Here is a 12,121-nt window from a genome sequence, read left to right on the forward strand (position 1 = left end):
CGAGAAAGCTGGCAAAGCATCAGGAGAACATGATCAGCAAAGAGGTGGCACTATGAAAAAATCCAATAATTGGATTTCCGAGAATTTCCAAATTCAAATAACGAAAATCGAGAATCGAGAAAATAACAATTTTCCGGAAATTCTTGGATATGCTGCAAAATTAGTTACTATCTTACTAAACGCTGTTGCTCATCCTGTCCAGAAATGCCAACTTACTGTGTCGGGTGCTATTGCTAGTGGTATTTTGTCAGTGACATTAACCTATCACGAGCAAAAATATTACCTTTAAAATTTTTATCATTAATTTATAGATAATTGCTATGTAATACAGCATAAAGATTCTTTGCTTGCTGTACTTATTTGAGTGCAATATTTATTGCTTTGGACGTTCCACATGAACAGGTTACTTTCTGTATCTGATATATCTCGCATGCCTAAATTTTAACTAACACAGATAGTATATTTAACTTTGGTGTATTAAATAAAGAAATATAGTATAAGTAATCATCAAATATTTGTTCTAGGTCAGCTTATTAATTTTTTATACAATGGATGGTATTGTCTTATTTAATGTGTTTCTCAGAACACATAAAACTCAACTTGAATCTTATGGTGTCCCACAATTATTCTGGAAAGTTTTGTACACGAAGTTAAAAGATCAGGTTTACGATGCTGGCCATGTCTTCCAGTTGGCAAAGGTAGAATATGAATGTGGAGAAAGGCATGTTACAGAACCAGTATGGAAGCTAATTGTATCTATGGAAAATGGCATATCTGTGCAAGATCCCAATAATATTTATCTTATTGATCATGCATGGACATACGACGCCAGTGGTGCTCGACAGAATTTAATTCAGGTGCCTGGCCTACTCGATCGAATGTGTGTCCTCATGGGACTAAACACTGAGGCAGATGAGCAAGAGAAAATCAAGAGTGTTTTGAACGAAATGTGGCGTTACAATCAATCGTATTCAGTTAACTATGGGGAGATAGAAGATAGAATGCCAATATGGTATATTATGGATGAGGTTGGTTCAGCAATAAACCACAGCGACGAGCCAAATTTTAGAGCTGTCCCTTTTCTGCATATGGCAGGTGTAATTTATACGCTTCTCTTTCCTGTAAGAGATGTTGCTGCAGGGGATGAAGTCACGAGGGATTTTGTAGAGAATCAGACGAAGGATGCTGAAAAAAGACGCTCGTTATTGTTGCCTTGGGTCCACAGTACTTTTAAAGACGAAAATTTTCAGCAGACTGAGCCAGATGCAGATTATTTTTTAGCAGGTCATATTCCCGAAAGTCTGCCGGAGAACCTGGACGTGGTGAAAATAGATGTTGATAGAAGATTGAAGGTATTTTCACCATATAATTACGTAAACAACTATTTGACAGATCCGGCGTTTGAAATCACTGACAACAAAGAGGAGGCAGACATTTTATGGCTCGTATCTCACTACAAGACTTACAAAGAATTAAATGTTTCCTCGCCTAACGTTTTTGTAAATCAATTTCCACATGAGAATGTTTTAACGACAAAGGATCTTTTATCGATTGTATGCAGAAGAACAGCAATGAACAAGTTGTATGATTCAGATACCCTCGCGACTTATCCAGCATGGTTACCGACGACGTATAATTTAAGCACGGAATTGGCACAGTTTGTCGCTTATTTCACGCAACGAGCAGAGAGGAATTTGGATAATCACTGGATTTGCAAACCGTGGAACTTGGCGAGAGGCTTAGACACTCATATCACAAACAATCTCTATTACATTCTGCGACTGCCTAGCACAGGTCCGAAAATCGTGCAGAAGTACATCGAGCGGCCAGTTTTGTACAACAGACCGGACATAAATGAAGTAAAGTTCGATATGAGATACGTTGTGTTGCTCAAGTCCGTAAAGCCGCTACGCGCGTACGCTTATGCAAATTTCTTCCTGCGTTTTGCGAATCAGCCGTTTGCACTGAACAATTTTGATTCGTACGAGCAACACTTCACCGTGATGAATTATACCGAGGAGAATCCGCTGTTTCACATTAAATGCGCCGATTTCATTGTAGAATGGGATAATCAGTATCCCGATTATCCCTGGGAAACTTATATTGAGCCGAAGGTTCTCTTCGTCTTACGACAGACCTTCGAAGCCGCGATCGCGCAGCCGCCGCCGAAAGGAATAGCCGAGAGTCCGCAAAGCAGAGCCGTTTACGCCGCCGACTTGATGCTGGAATGGAGAGAAGACTGTGAAATGCAGCCCAAGCTGTTGGAGATCAATTTTACGCCCGATTGCCAACGGGCGTGCGAATATTATCCAGACTTCTACAATGACATTTTTAAATGTTTGTTCTTGGATATCGAGAATCCAGAAGTGTTTCACGCATTGGATACAGCCGGAGAGTAATATCAGATTGTTTATATATGCTGCTTTCCTTTTAGATAACACAGTCGAAATTTTTGTCACAAGTCGACACATGTCGCTGTTTGAATAAAAATCTAAATGGACACGTTTCAAACTCAATCGACACTTTTCGACTCTGCTCGGGAAGAGAGTCGGGTGTGTTTTTGACCGAAGAATGCATCTGCTCCGAGTGTTTCGACAGAACCTTTTCTTTAAATCTTTGCCATTTCACGGTGATAAAGTGTGCTCGAGTGTGTTAACTCGTGTCAATTTGTGTCTCCTAAAAAGAAAGCAGTCATAATTTGAAGTAAAGTTGTGATAATTTTATTGCCGGGTTGATTATATGTGTATTTTGCTAAAGTAAAAATATATTTTTCAAGTATTTCTTAATCGAGTGTTGCACTGTTGCTGTAAGTTTCCCACTGTGGTGTTAGGCCGACTATATAATTGAATTATTCAAAACGCGTGGCCGTTCGCCTAAATGAATTCATATTCATGAGTCATGAAAATACATATATGTGATCATTGAGCTAATCATATTTCGGACTCATATTCATATCCGGCCGGTGTATTTGTATTTATTTTGTAACGTCATTTTCGATATTTACATAGATTTCTGATTTAGCATCAATTATATTTACATTAACGACCGAATTGCATTTTAATGACATTTGTAAATTATGGCAGTCCCAGGCAGTTTGCAACTTTGCGTTATCTTTCATTCATTAAAATTAATTAGCATGAAGAATCCGCGGATTTAATTGCAAGCCTAGCCTGGAGCGTGTATGTGTAATTTTTAAGTAAAGCGCCACGAATGGATTAGTTGGTGGAAAACACGAGTAGATCGGCGTAGCAATCGCTTTCCTTACCACCTCCAGGAGCAGCGACCCCTCCATTTTTCTCTGCGTTGAAGAGAGAGAGAGAGAAACAGACCGATCGTTGTATGAAATGTTGACTGGTGTGATAGAGACGTATGTATATACAACAGTAGTCTTGACTCTTGACAAAATTTGTTTCTCTACGTACAACTAGGAATATCCGTCCAACATGAGACTCGTTTGCGCCGCATTAAATTGCAGGTATTCGTCAGAAAGTGAGGATTCGTCGAATGTCAGTTTTATCAATTTTCCCAACGATGACACGTAAGTGCAATACACCTTCCAATAGGTTAACCAACATTGTCGCGTTTATTCTTAACGATGCTTGGATAATCATTAAGTGCATTTTTTTACCTCATTGTTGGTCAAATGCCACCTGTTATTATTGCTAATGTAGTACAGTTATCTATAATTATCATACTTATATCACTGGCTTCTTCATTCATAATACAAAACTTGATGATTCTTTTAGAGCTAAAGTATGGGCGGAATTTTGCGGCAGATCGGATTTGGTCGCCAAGTCGAATGCAGAGTTGCATTCGAATTATTACGTTTGCTCCCACCACATTGAAGATCACTGTTACGTGAGCAAAATTGTTCCTGTCGTTCTAGAGGAAGGTACCGTTCCTACTTTATTTAGGACCGACCTGACTACCGACGGCGAAAGCTCGATAAATATGTTTGACAAAGAGCAGCATCTCCATCAAGTAGACGATGGTGTGCCTCGAACGTACTGTGATATGAGTGTCAACGAGCTAGACGAGTATCATAATATCTCTGTTAGATTTTCTAATTTATGTCGAATCTGTGGCAAGTCCACTCTCGATGGAATAGACGTATTTGCTGCCGAGGGTATAGCCCTTAAATTAAAAGAGAGGATAAATTTGCATCTGCCCATCTCAATTGACATAGACGATTCATTGCCACAGAAAGTGTGTACCGATTGCTGTAATAAGTTGGAAGTTGTACACTCGCTAGTCGTTTCATGCCTGAGAACTGATATGCGTTTGAAACGGATTCTAAATGTCGAGAGAGAGGTAAGCAAGTGCGGTAAAAAATTAGTGTCATGTGTTAGCCGACCGTAATTATTAAGATTTTTACAAATTACACTTTTAATGAAAACTATATTTGTTATGTAATCGATAGATATTTTGTTTTGCAGCCAGAATACGAGACCAAGTACAATGCGTTGATTGACGAATTAGAGATAAGTTCATTGGGGATAAGTTCATTAGAGATAATTCAAGAAATGTATATGAATCATAATACGCATTCTAATTCGTTCACTATAAATAAGATGATAAACTCCGATTCAGAAATAAGTTTGAGAGGATTGGGAAATGGAGAATCTTCTGAAATACAGAATAATCATTTTCAGAACATGGCGAAGAGTATTGTGCCATTAGAACTTGGCACGCTGATCCAAACTTGTAGACAAATTAACTGCAAAAGTAACCTGACCGTTACGGAAGAAATATCAAAAGTTCAAGATAAGACCCAGAATGGAAGTCCTGACGTTTTATGTCAGCAGTGCCAAACTTTTTGTGAAACACAGGAAATATTTGAAAATCATAAAATATTTTGTAGTAAGCAACAAAATGTCTCCAAACATGATATGTCTATAACTACAGAAAGTGGAAGGTCTATAACGTGCAACGAAAGGTTCCAAGTTATCGATAATGTTAAAAGCTGTGAATCAGTACATTGTACTGTTTGCAACCAATCGTTCAAATGCCAGCAGGATTATGATAATCACAAATGCCTTCATACTAATCTTGAAGTAGATAAAAGATGCGGTCATTGCGAGAAAGTATATCGCAATAGAAAAGACTTGTTAATTCATATCATGGAATCGCACGGGGGACGGTTATCATTTAAGTGCTCTACGTGCGATAAAACTTACGAGAAATGGTCTAGTTTAGATATTCACGAAGCTACTCACAGAACAGATAAGCCTTATCTGTGCGATCTGTGTGGAAAAAGCTTCAAACATTCCAATAATTTAAGAGGTCACAAAAGAACTCATTTGGACGAATCTATAAAGAAGAGGCACGTGTGCGAGATATGTGGCAATGCGTTTAGATCACGGTAATGTGCATACTTGTGTTTAATTAAGCAAGTTTTTTTTTGTTCAAATTATTTCGACTAAACTCATAAAAAATATTTTCCGCATCTTTGTACAGATTTCATTTGCGGGAACATATGAATCATCATGATGGCAACAGACCATATTCTTGTGAACAGTGCGGGAAAGCCTTCTACAGGAGGATTCAATTGCGACAACACAAGTTATCTCATGGCTTCAATAGACACACATGTCCGATTTGCGGTGCGACATTTAATCGTAGAGGAAACATGAACACACACATGAAACGGCATAATAACGATAGTGGAGGCTATACATGCAGCGTAGGTGTATTTCGTAAAAACTTTGTCGAAATTATTAAATTTCTTTTCTTTACACGTCATAGATATTAGCCGTATTCTCATAACAAAAATTGATTGGGAGCGTTAAGGAAGGATCGTATGCTTTATTATAGGTTTGCGCATACAGATGTAAAACCATGAGCGAATTAAAGATACATAGGAAAAAGCATACCGAGGAGGAAATAGCGGACAGTATTAAGAAGAAATGTAACGACAAGGAGATATGGCGTTGTGACATTTGCAGTAAGATATTCCCGAGACGCGCTGTCTTGTTAATTCACCAGCGCGTACACGGAGACGATAAGCTTTACGAATGTGACGAATGTGGCAAGAAATTAGCAAGTAAAAGTTCGCTGACGTATCACAAGAGGTCGATGCATTTGAGGGAGAGGCCGCACATGTGCCACTATTGCGGAGACTCGTTCGTCTCGAAAGAGGCACGGCTGATCCACGAGAGGATACACACCGGTGAACGCCCATATAGCTGTAAGGTGTGCAACATGCGGTACAGATGCTCCAGCAATCTCAGCCAGCACATGAAGATCCACGCGGGTCTGAAGCCACACAAGTGCCATTTCTGCAACAAAGGTTTTACGCGTAAAGGTGCGCTAACCGTCCACGAAAGAATCCACACGGGTGTTAAGCCTTTCCCTTGCGAGACTTGTGGTAAAAGCTTCTCGCAGAAGAATGACATGTTAAAGCACGCAAAACGTGCAACGGCGGATCGATGCGGCGCGGCTGGTCTAACGAGATCTTTAAACGAAAAAAATACGTCAAAGCGTACTGCAGTGCACGAACAAGATAACTTGGCAATTTCAAATATTAATTTATCACATTCTTCAAGTTTATGTCAATATTAATGGCTCTTGGAGAATTAAGTAATTTTAGTAGTATCCATGTGGTGAATATGTACAACGAATCAAACATTAGAGTTTCCTATGAGAAGAGCAGATTAAAATCTACTTTTACCCAATTATTATCGTAAGAGGTATGAGAAAATTGTACTGTTAAAACGCGCCAGTGCTTTTCTGTAGACGCAACATGCAATACGTATTCGCTAAATGATTTCTTATTCTAATTATTCTTTTATCTCATATATTACAGTTTCCGATTAGTACAAGTTCTTAAAAAACGCAAAAAATGATCAAATTTGTATAGCCGAATACTTGTGTGGATGGAGGCTTCGAGTTATCAGCAAATGAATAACGATATAAGGATATCCTAGGAATACAGATACGAGTGAGATAAAACTGTCTTGCTGCTGGTAAAACAATATGTCTGGCCGATTATATACCCTTATTGGATATGTCAGTATCCAGAAGCGAAGAGAATCCACGTATTTACGCGTCGGAAAGAATCAAATGTATCTACATCTTCGATATGCAAGTATAATAATATATAAAGAAATCATTGTTTTTCTTAATCTGGATAGTTGTTTAAAATTCAGCATTAAAAATTTGCATTTATATCCAAATTCAAATATACAATCTATTTGATTATCCTCTGTATAATGAGAGACTAAGTAAATGTTATGTTTAACATAACTTCTAGATGTCTGGCAAATTCTCCGAATGTCGGAAGAGCAGAACATGAAGCTCCATAAAGATGATATGCAATTTAGGCGATTTAATGGAGTCTGATGACAATATTCCGCACAAGATTATAATTTGCTAACAAATTGCATCGGCGTCCGTAATATGAGAAAATGAAGATCGCATCGCAAATCGTGTCTCGTGATGTCTTGAATGTAACTTGCTGGACTCGGGCTTGGTGAACAGTCGTCCGAAGGCACTCGTTTATAACTCACAGGCAGCCTTCTTTGGTGGTGCAATAAAAGTCGTTGTTATATATAGAATAATACTCTTTATTGTTTTTGATAGTTGTTGTTTTTCATATTCATGCGTTGCAGTTTCTTTTTACTCAAAATTTTTGTCATTCATTGTCCAATTAAACAACTCCCCGTTTTACTGTTAGTTCTGCTGCTGTTGTTGCTAATATATTTTGGTAGAACAGTACGTGATACAACTCCACGATTTTAGAACAAAGAGAAACGAAAGGAAATGGCGACACGCCCGATCACTCGCGAACACACGTGTGCCGTATTAATCGTCGACCGCATATAGGACTAGAGTAATTGCGATTTTTCTCCCGTGTGACATTCGTTGGCCGATTTTATATATTTTTCTCAATTCCTAAATGATCGAGGAGCACACGTGCTTTTGTGCGCAAGTAAAAACGTGGGTCCGATCGAGTCGCGTGCGTTTTCGTCTCGCTCGCCCCAACGGCGACGACCGACGGCCGAGTGGTCTTTTTCACAAAGTTTGTCATACGTTCATGGTAATTTGCAATGTTATTTCCCTATTTTTCTTTTCAGACGCAACGGCCTCGCAGTGCCACGCTCTTACGTTATGGTCGAGTGATCGGCGCGTGGTCGTCGACGATACAATTACGCATCTCTCAGAGTATAATCTTCGGCTCTGTTAAAACGCGCGTACCCGGCACGCGCGTTGCGAGCGCACGGCGTCAGGGTCGAATCAAGGCGGATGACTCGGAGAGAGTTTGCTGGAGAACGCGGAATAATTTTCAGCGACGTCTCCACTCGATCGCTCGCGTACGGTCAGTCTCGCAGACTCGTGTTTACTCGCGAACGGAAGCGAAAGCGAAGCACCAAAGATGTTGCTGGGGCAGCGCGAGAGAACGCTCCCGAACTCTCGACTAACGCGCTTCCGGACAGTGCTGATGTGACCCGGATGATTCGAAAGTGCCGCTGTGCCGTGCGTTTGCTCGACGCGGCCGACGACACCGCCCCGACTCGCAGCCGCCCCCTTTTTTCTCTCTCTCTTTCTCTATCTCTCCTTTATATCCCATATTACTCTCTCGTTTTCTTTAAATTAATTATCTCTGTGTATGTGTTTCTCTCTGTAACCATCGTTCTTCGCGCTACTATTTACAATGTACACACATAACATTGTGCATCCTTCCTGCCCTAATTTCTTACGACGGCGTCGAATCACGCGCGCCCGATCGCTTCCCAATCGACGGCTGTTCGCCATTGTCTCCTAATTTACAACCTTCTTGAGATGAAGGAACCGAATCGAATAAAAAAAAATCGGTTCGCGCGATGACGGCTTAGACCTTGTGTGACGCAAAGATAAATTCTCGATCAGACATCATCATAGAAAATTTATTTATATTGTAATATACTTGAGCTCGGTGTGGAAACAAATTACGAGTTTAATGTGAATCTTTTGCGCTAGGAAAAAAAAGTACGTTTTGATGTAAATCTCGCGCAATCGATAAAACGCAACGATCTTTGATCGTAAAGTTGGTTCGAACAGATTGCTCGATAAACACGAGAAAAAGGAAAAAAAAAGTCGACCAATACTACTGTGAATGGCCGCGAGCCGTCATAAGCGCGAGTGGGAAGGAATTTTGTCCGAATGTCACCGCGATGATGAGGAAGAATCGATCGCGTGCTCGTCGCCGCCTCGTATTATTTACCAAGATAAATATATACATATATATGCATATAATAATAATAATAATCTTATACACATATACACGCACACGCATATGTACACGTATACGCATACATATATATATACATTTTGTCTTTAATATATAATATATATCTTATATATATTTTCTCAATATTAAACTTATTATATCCTCTTTTTTCATTTCGCTTAAACGTATCTTCGCGCTCGTGCTATTTATACTATTTACAAATTTACGCCTCCATTCGATATTTCGTTAAAAAAAAAAGACAGAAAGAGGAGAAAGGAGAAAGGGAAGAACGGGAAGAAACGCGATAATCGCCCGAGTATCATGTCGCACACACCGCTGCCACTTGTATGCACGTCGGCGTGCCGAGGACTCCGCGCCGCGGCCTTGCCGCTGAACAGCCGTAACTTTCTCCCTTCGGCGGTTTTTAGGCACTTGACGAGATACGCGTGTCCGATCGCGAGCTAACGCGTCAGCGTGTGATCGCGGAAAAAGAATATAAACAAAACTCGACGTACCGCCGATGCCGGCAGCGCTCGCACGTCCTCGCGCTTTCGCTTCTGCGTGGGAGCCAAAACGACGGACGCTGGACCATCTCACCAGGACGCTCGGTAGCATCTCAATGATTTCGCGGTGTCTCTCGGACGTTTCTGACGTTGAGAAGGGACTCGCAGGCAAGAGCGGATTTCAATATTTCCCCTAAGGAGGGGTGTCTTGTCGTTACAGATAATTTTTATAGACTGACTCGCAAAATCGCCTGTGCACTACGATAGAAATATTATATTCCTTTTCTTCGTATTCAGGTTTCTCTTCGTTATCGCTATGCAATTACGTGCAATTTGTCTACGATCGCGAAATGCAGCTGGCACGGGGCTTGATTTGTTTTTAATATAGCAAATTTGTGCACCTCTCGTCAATCGAGAGATATATTGAATTATTTGACTCGGTCTTTCTCGAAGCGGAGAAAAAAGGGTTTCGTTTGCGAAAACGTATGCGATTTGAAATACGCGCGACCGTACGATTCTCCGCTCCCGACATCTCGACTTGGTATTAACATCGTGGAAGAACAACGCGGCTGCTCCACCGAAAAACACAATGAGCAAAGTGCGTTTTGTTGATCGCGTATTAAATCATTATTACGTTATATCTTATGAAAGATATAAGTAGCATATGGCGACAGACTGCCACTTGGAATCGTACTTGAAATTACATTGACTCGTAATTGCGATTATAACGGCATGTGAGAAAGATTTTCTAGAAAAGGATATTGCATCATCCCATTTTCCTGCAGAGCAGTCAAACCGAATCCTTCCTTTAGCGTACAATAACCGGAGGGTGGATCGGCTTGAAATCGAAAAACTTGCCTGTCAATTCGCTTCCGCTCGTCTCGACCTAGTCGGCAGAATGTCCCGGAGTTCGAACGATCGAACGACCGAAAATTGAGTATTTTCCTAATTTCGGGCTGAACGTTAGAGATTTAGACTTGCGTTTTATCGTCAAATTTACATCGAGTCACATTCCGGCGGATACAAGTCCCGTGCAACGCAGCGAAAAGATAAGATATTTGCCAATGACGGCTATAAAGTATCTTAGATCTAGCAATAAAACGAACTCTTTCTCTCTCTCTTTATCGGAAAGAAGCTACTCTTCCGCCTAATCATACTGCTCTTTCCCTGAGAGGTGCGAGCCCTTGCATCTGCTCGGCTTGCGATTCACCCGCGTTCATCTGCCGTTACTAACGTTCGACGCCCAACGCGCATACAACGCATACGCAAAGGACTCGTGTGTGACACTCACGTGCGGTCAGACGCGTGGATTTGTACGTACGCTCTTTCTCTATATTCTCCGCAGCTTGTTAAAAGTAATATTGCTCGTCGTTTCCGCAGAGAAATCACGCGGTGAAAGGGAAGGGGAGGGCAGAGGAGCGTTATCGTCCAAGGGCGGTTTGGTGATAGGGGACGGAGAGGGGGAGATTGCGCGTGCGAGAGGAGGTGTGCCGATCGTATATGTGTTATATAGTACAAAGTAGAAAATGGAACTCGAGGAAGGATCTTCAAAGGAGCGAGGACAGTCGACGCGACTCGCAGGGTGGGACAAAGGTGTGAAGGGTCTCTTCTTTCTCGACGATTCGCGTTTATGCTTAAGAGCTTAGACTTAGTAAGTAACGCATATTATATGTATCTATATATATATATGTACAACAAGTACCTAGCATATCTCGCGTCCGCGTGTGTGTGTGTGTGTGTGTGTGTGTGTGTGTGGGTGGGGTGGGCGTGTGGGCGCGCGCGCGCGCGCGCGCGCGTGTGTGTCGCGTGTTATGTAAGAGAGAACATCATTATATATAATTACAATTGAAATCAATTTTATATCGCGATAATTCTATATCATCCCTTTTTACACACATACGCACGCTCTTTGCTCTCGCACGCGCACTCGCGTTCACTCACATTCACCCTCGCGTTTAAGTAATCAGTCGAGTCGATAAGTTACTATTATTACTCTCTTTCGTAACGTTAGACTTTCTTAAATCGTTTAGCTTTTAAGTATAGCTGCTCTTGAATGGATTCGTGGACGTTGAGGGCGAGATCGCGCACGGATTCACGCGAGAAGATGCGTCCGGGGTCGAATGGGCTTTAAATCGAGCCTTCTGCCTTCTTCACGCGTGCGCACGTCGGCCACTCTTTAATTTATTTTATATAGATATACTATATATATATTTATGATACATTTATGGGAGATCAGTGGCGCGCAGTGGCCACCGTGCGACGATCCGAAGGGGAGAACGTTATCCCGATCTCTAAAATGCAGGTACATTTGTCGACGTCGTACATCGAGACACAAGATATTCACAGGAAGGCGCCGGCGTCTCGTGTTAATCTCCTTGGAACGCATTACCTTTCTCTCTCTCTCTCACAC

The 12,121-nt window shown here is 41.2% G+C and overlaps 2 protein-coding genes across 5 annotated transcripts; both read left to right on the forward strand.

Annotated features, from left to right (window-relative positions):
- Positions 1-204: 204 nt before the first annotated feature.
- LOC105569566 (tubulin--tyrosine ligase-like protein 12) lies at positions 205-2,786 on the forward strand. The gene is made up of 2 exons (XM_012026134.1): positions 205-402; positions 525-2,786. Exon 2 carries the CDS (start codon positions 549-551, stop codon positions 2,397-2,399), a length of 1,851 nt encoding a protein of 616 aa, XP_011881524.1. The 5' UTR covers positions 205-402; positions 525-548; the 3' UTR covers positions 2,400-2,786.
- A 497-nt stretch (positions 2,787-3,283) lies between these two features.
- LOC105569567 (zinc finger protein 271-like) lies at positions 3,284-9,271 on the forward strand. 4 transcript variants are annotated; one of them, XM_012026138.1, is made up of 7 exons: positions 3,284-3,538; positions 3,747-4,311; positions 4,437-5,362; positions 5,458-5,683; positions 5,815-6,689; positions 6,806-7,087; positions 7,253-9,271. In XM_012026138.1, the coding sequence occupies exons 1-5, from the start codon at positions 3,444-3,446 to the stop codon at positions 6,559-6,561; spliced, it is 2,559 nt and encodes an 852-aa protein (XP_011881528.1). In that variant the 5' UTR covers positions 3,284-3,443; the 3' UTR covers positions 6,562-6,689; positions 6,806-7,087; positions 7,253-9,271. The 4 variants fall into 4 exon arrangements, with proteins under 4 accessions (XP_011881528.1, XP_011881525.1, XP_011881529.1 ...); XM_012026135.1 differs by having other exon boundaries at positions 6,806-7,083; XM_012026139.1 differs by having other exon boundaries at positions 6,806-7,064.
- The last annotated feature ends 2,850 nt before the right edge of the window (positions 9,272-12,121 follow it).

This window comes from Vollenhovia emeryi, unplaced genomic scaffold (genome assembly GCF_000949405.1).
Source record: "Vollenhovia emeryi isolate VEMERY1.0 unplaced genomic scaffold, V.emery_V1.0 DF939123.1, whole genome shotgun sequence".
In the NCBI taxonomy this organism is placed as follows: domain Eukaryota; kingdom Metazoa; phylum Arthropoda; class Insecta; order Hymenoptera; family Formicidae; genus Vollenhovia; species Vollenhovia emeryi.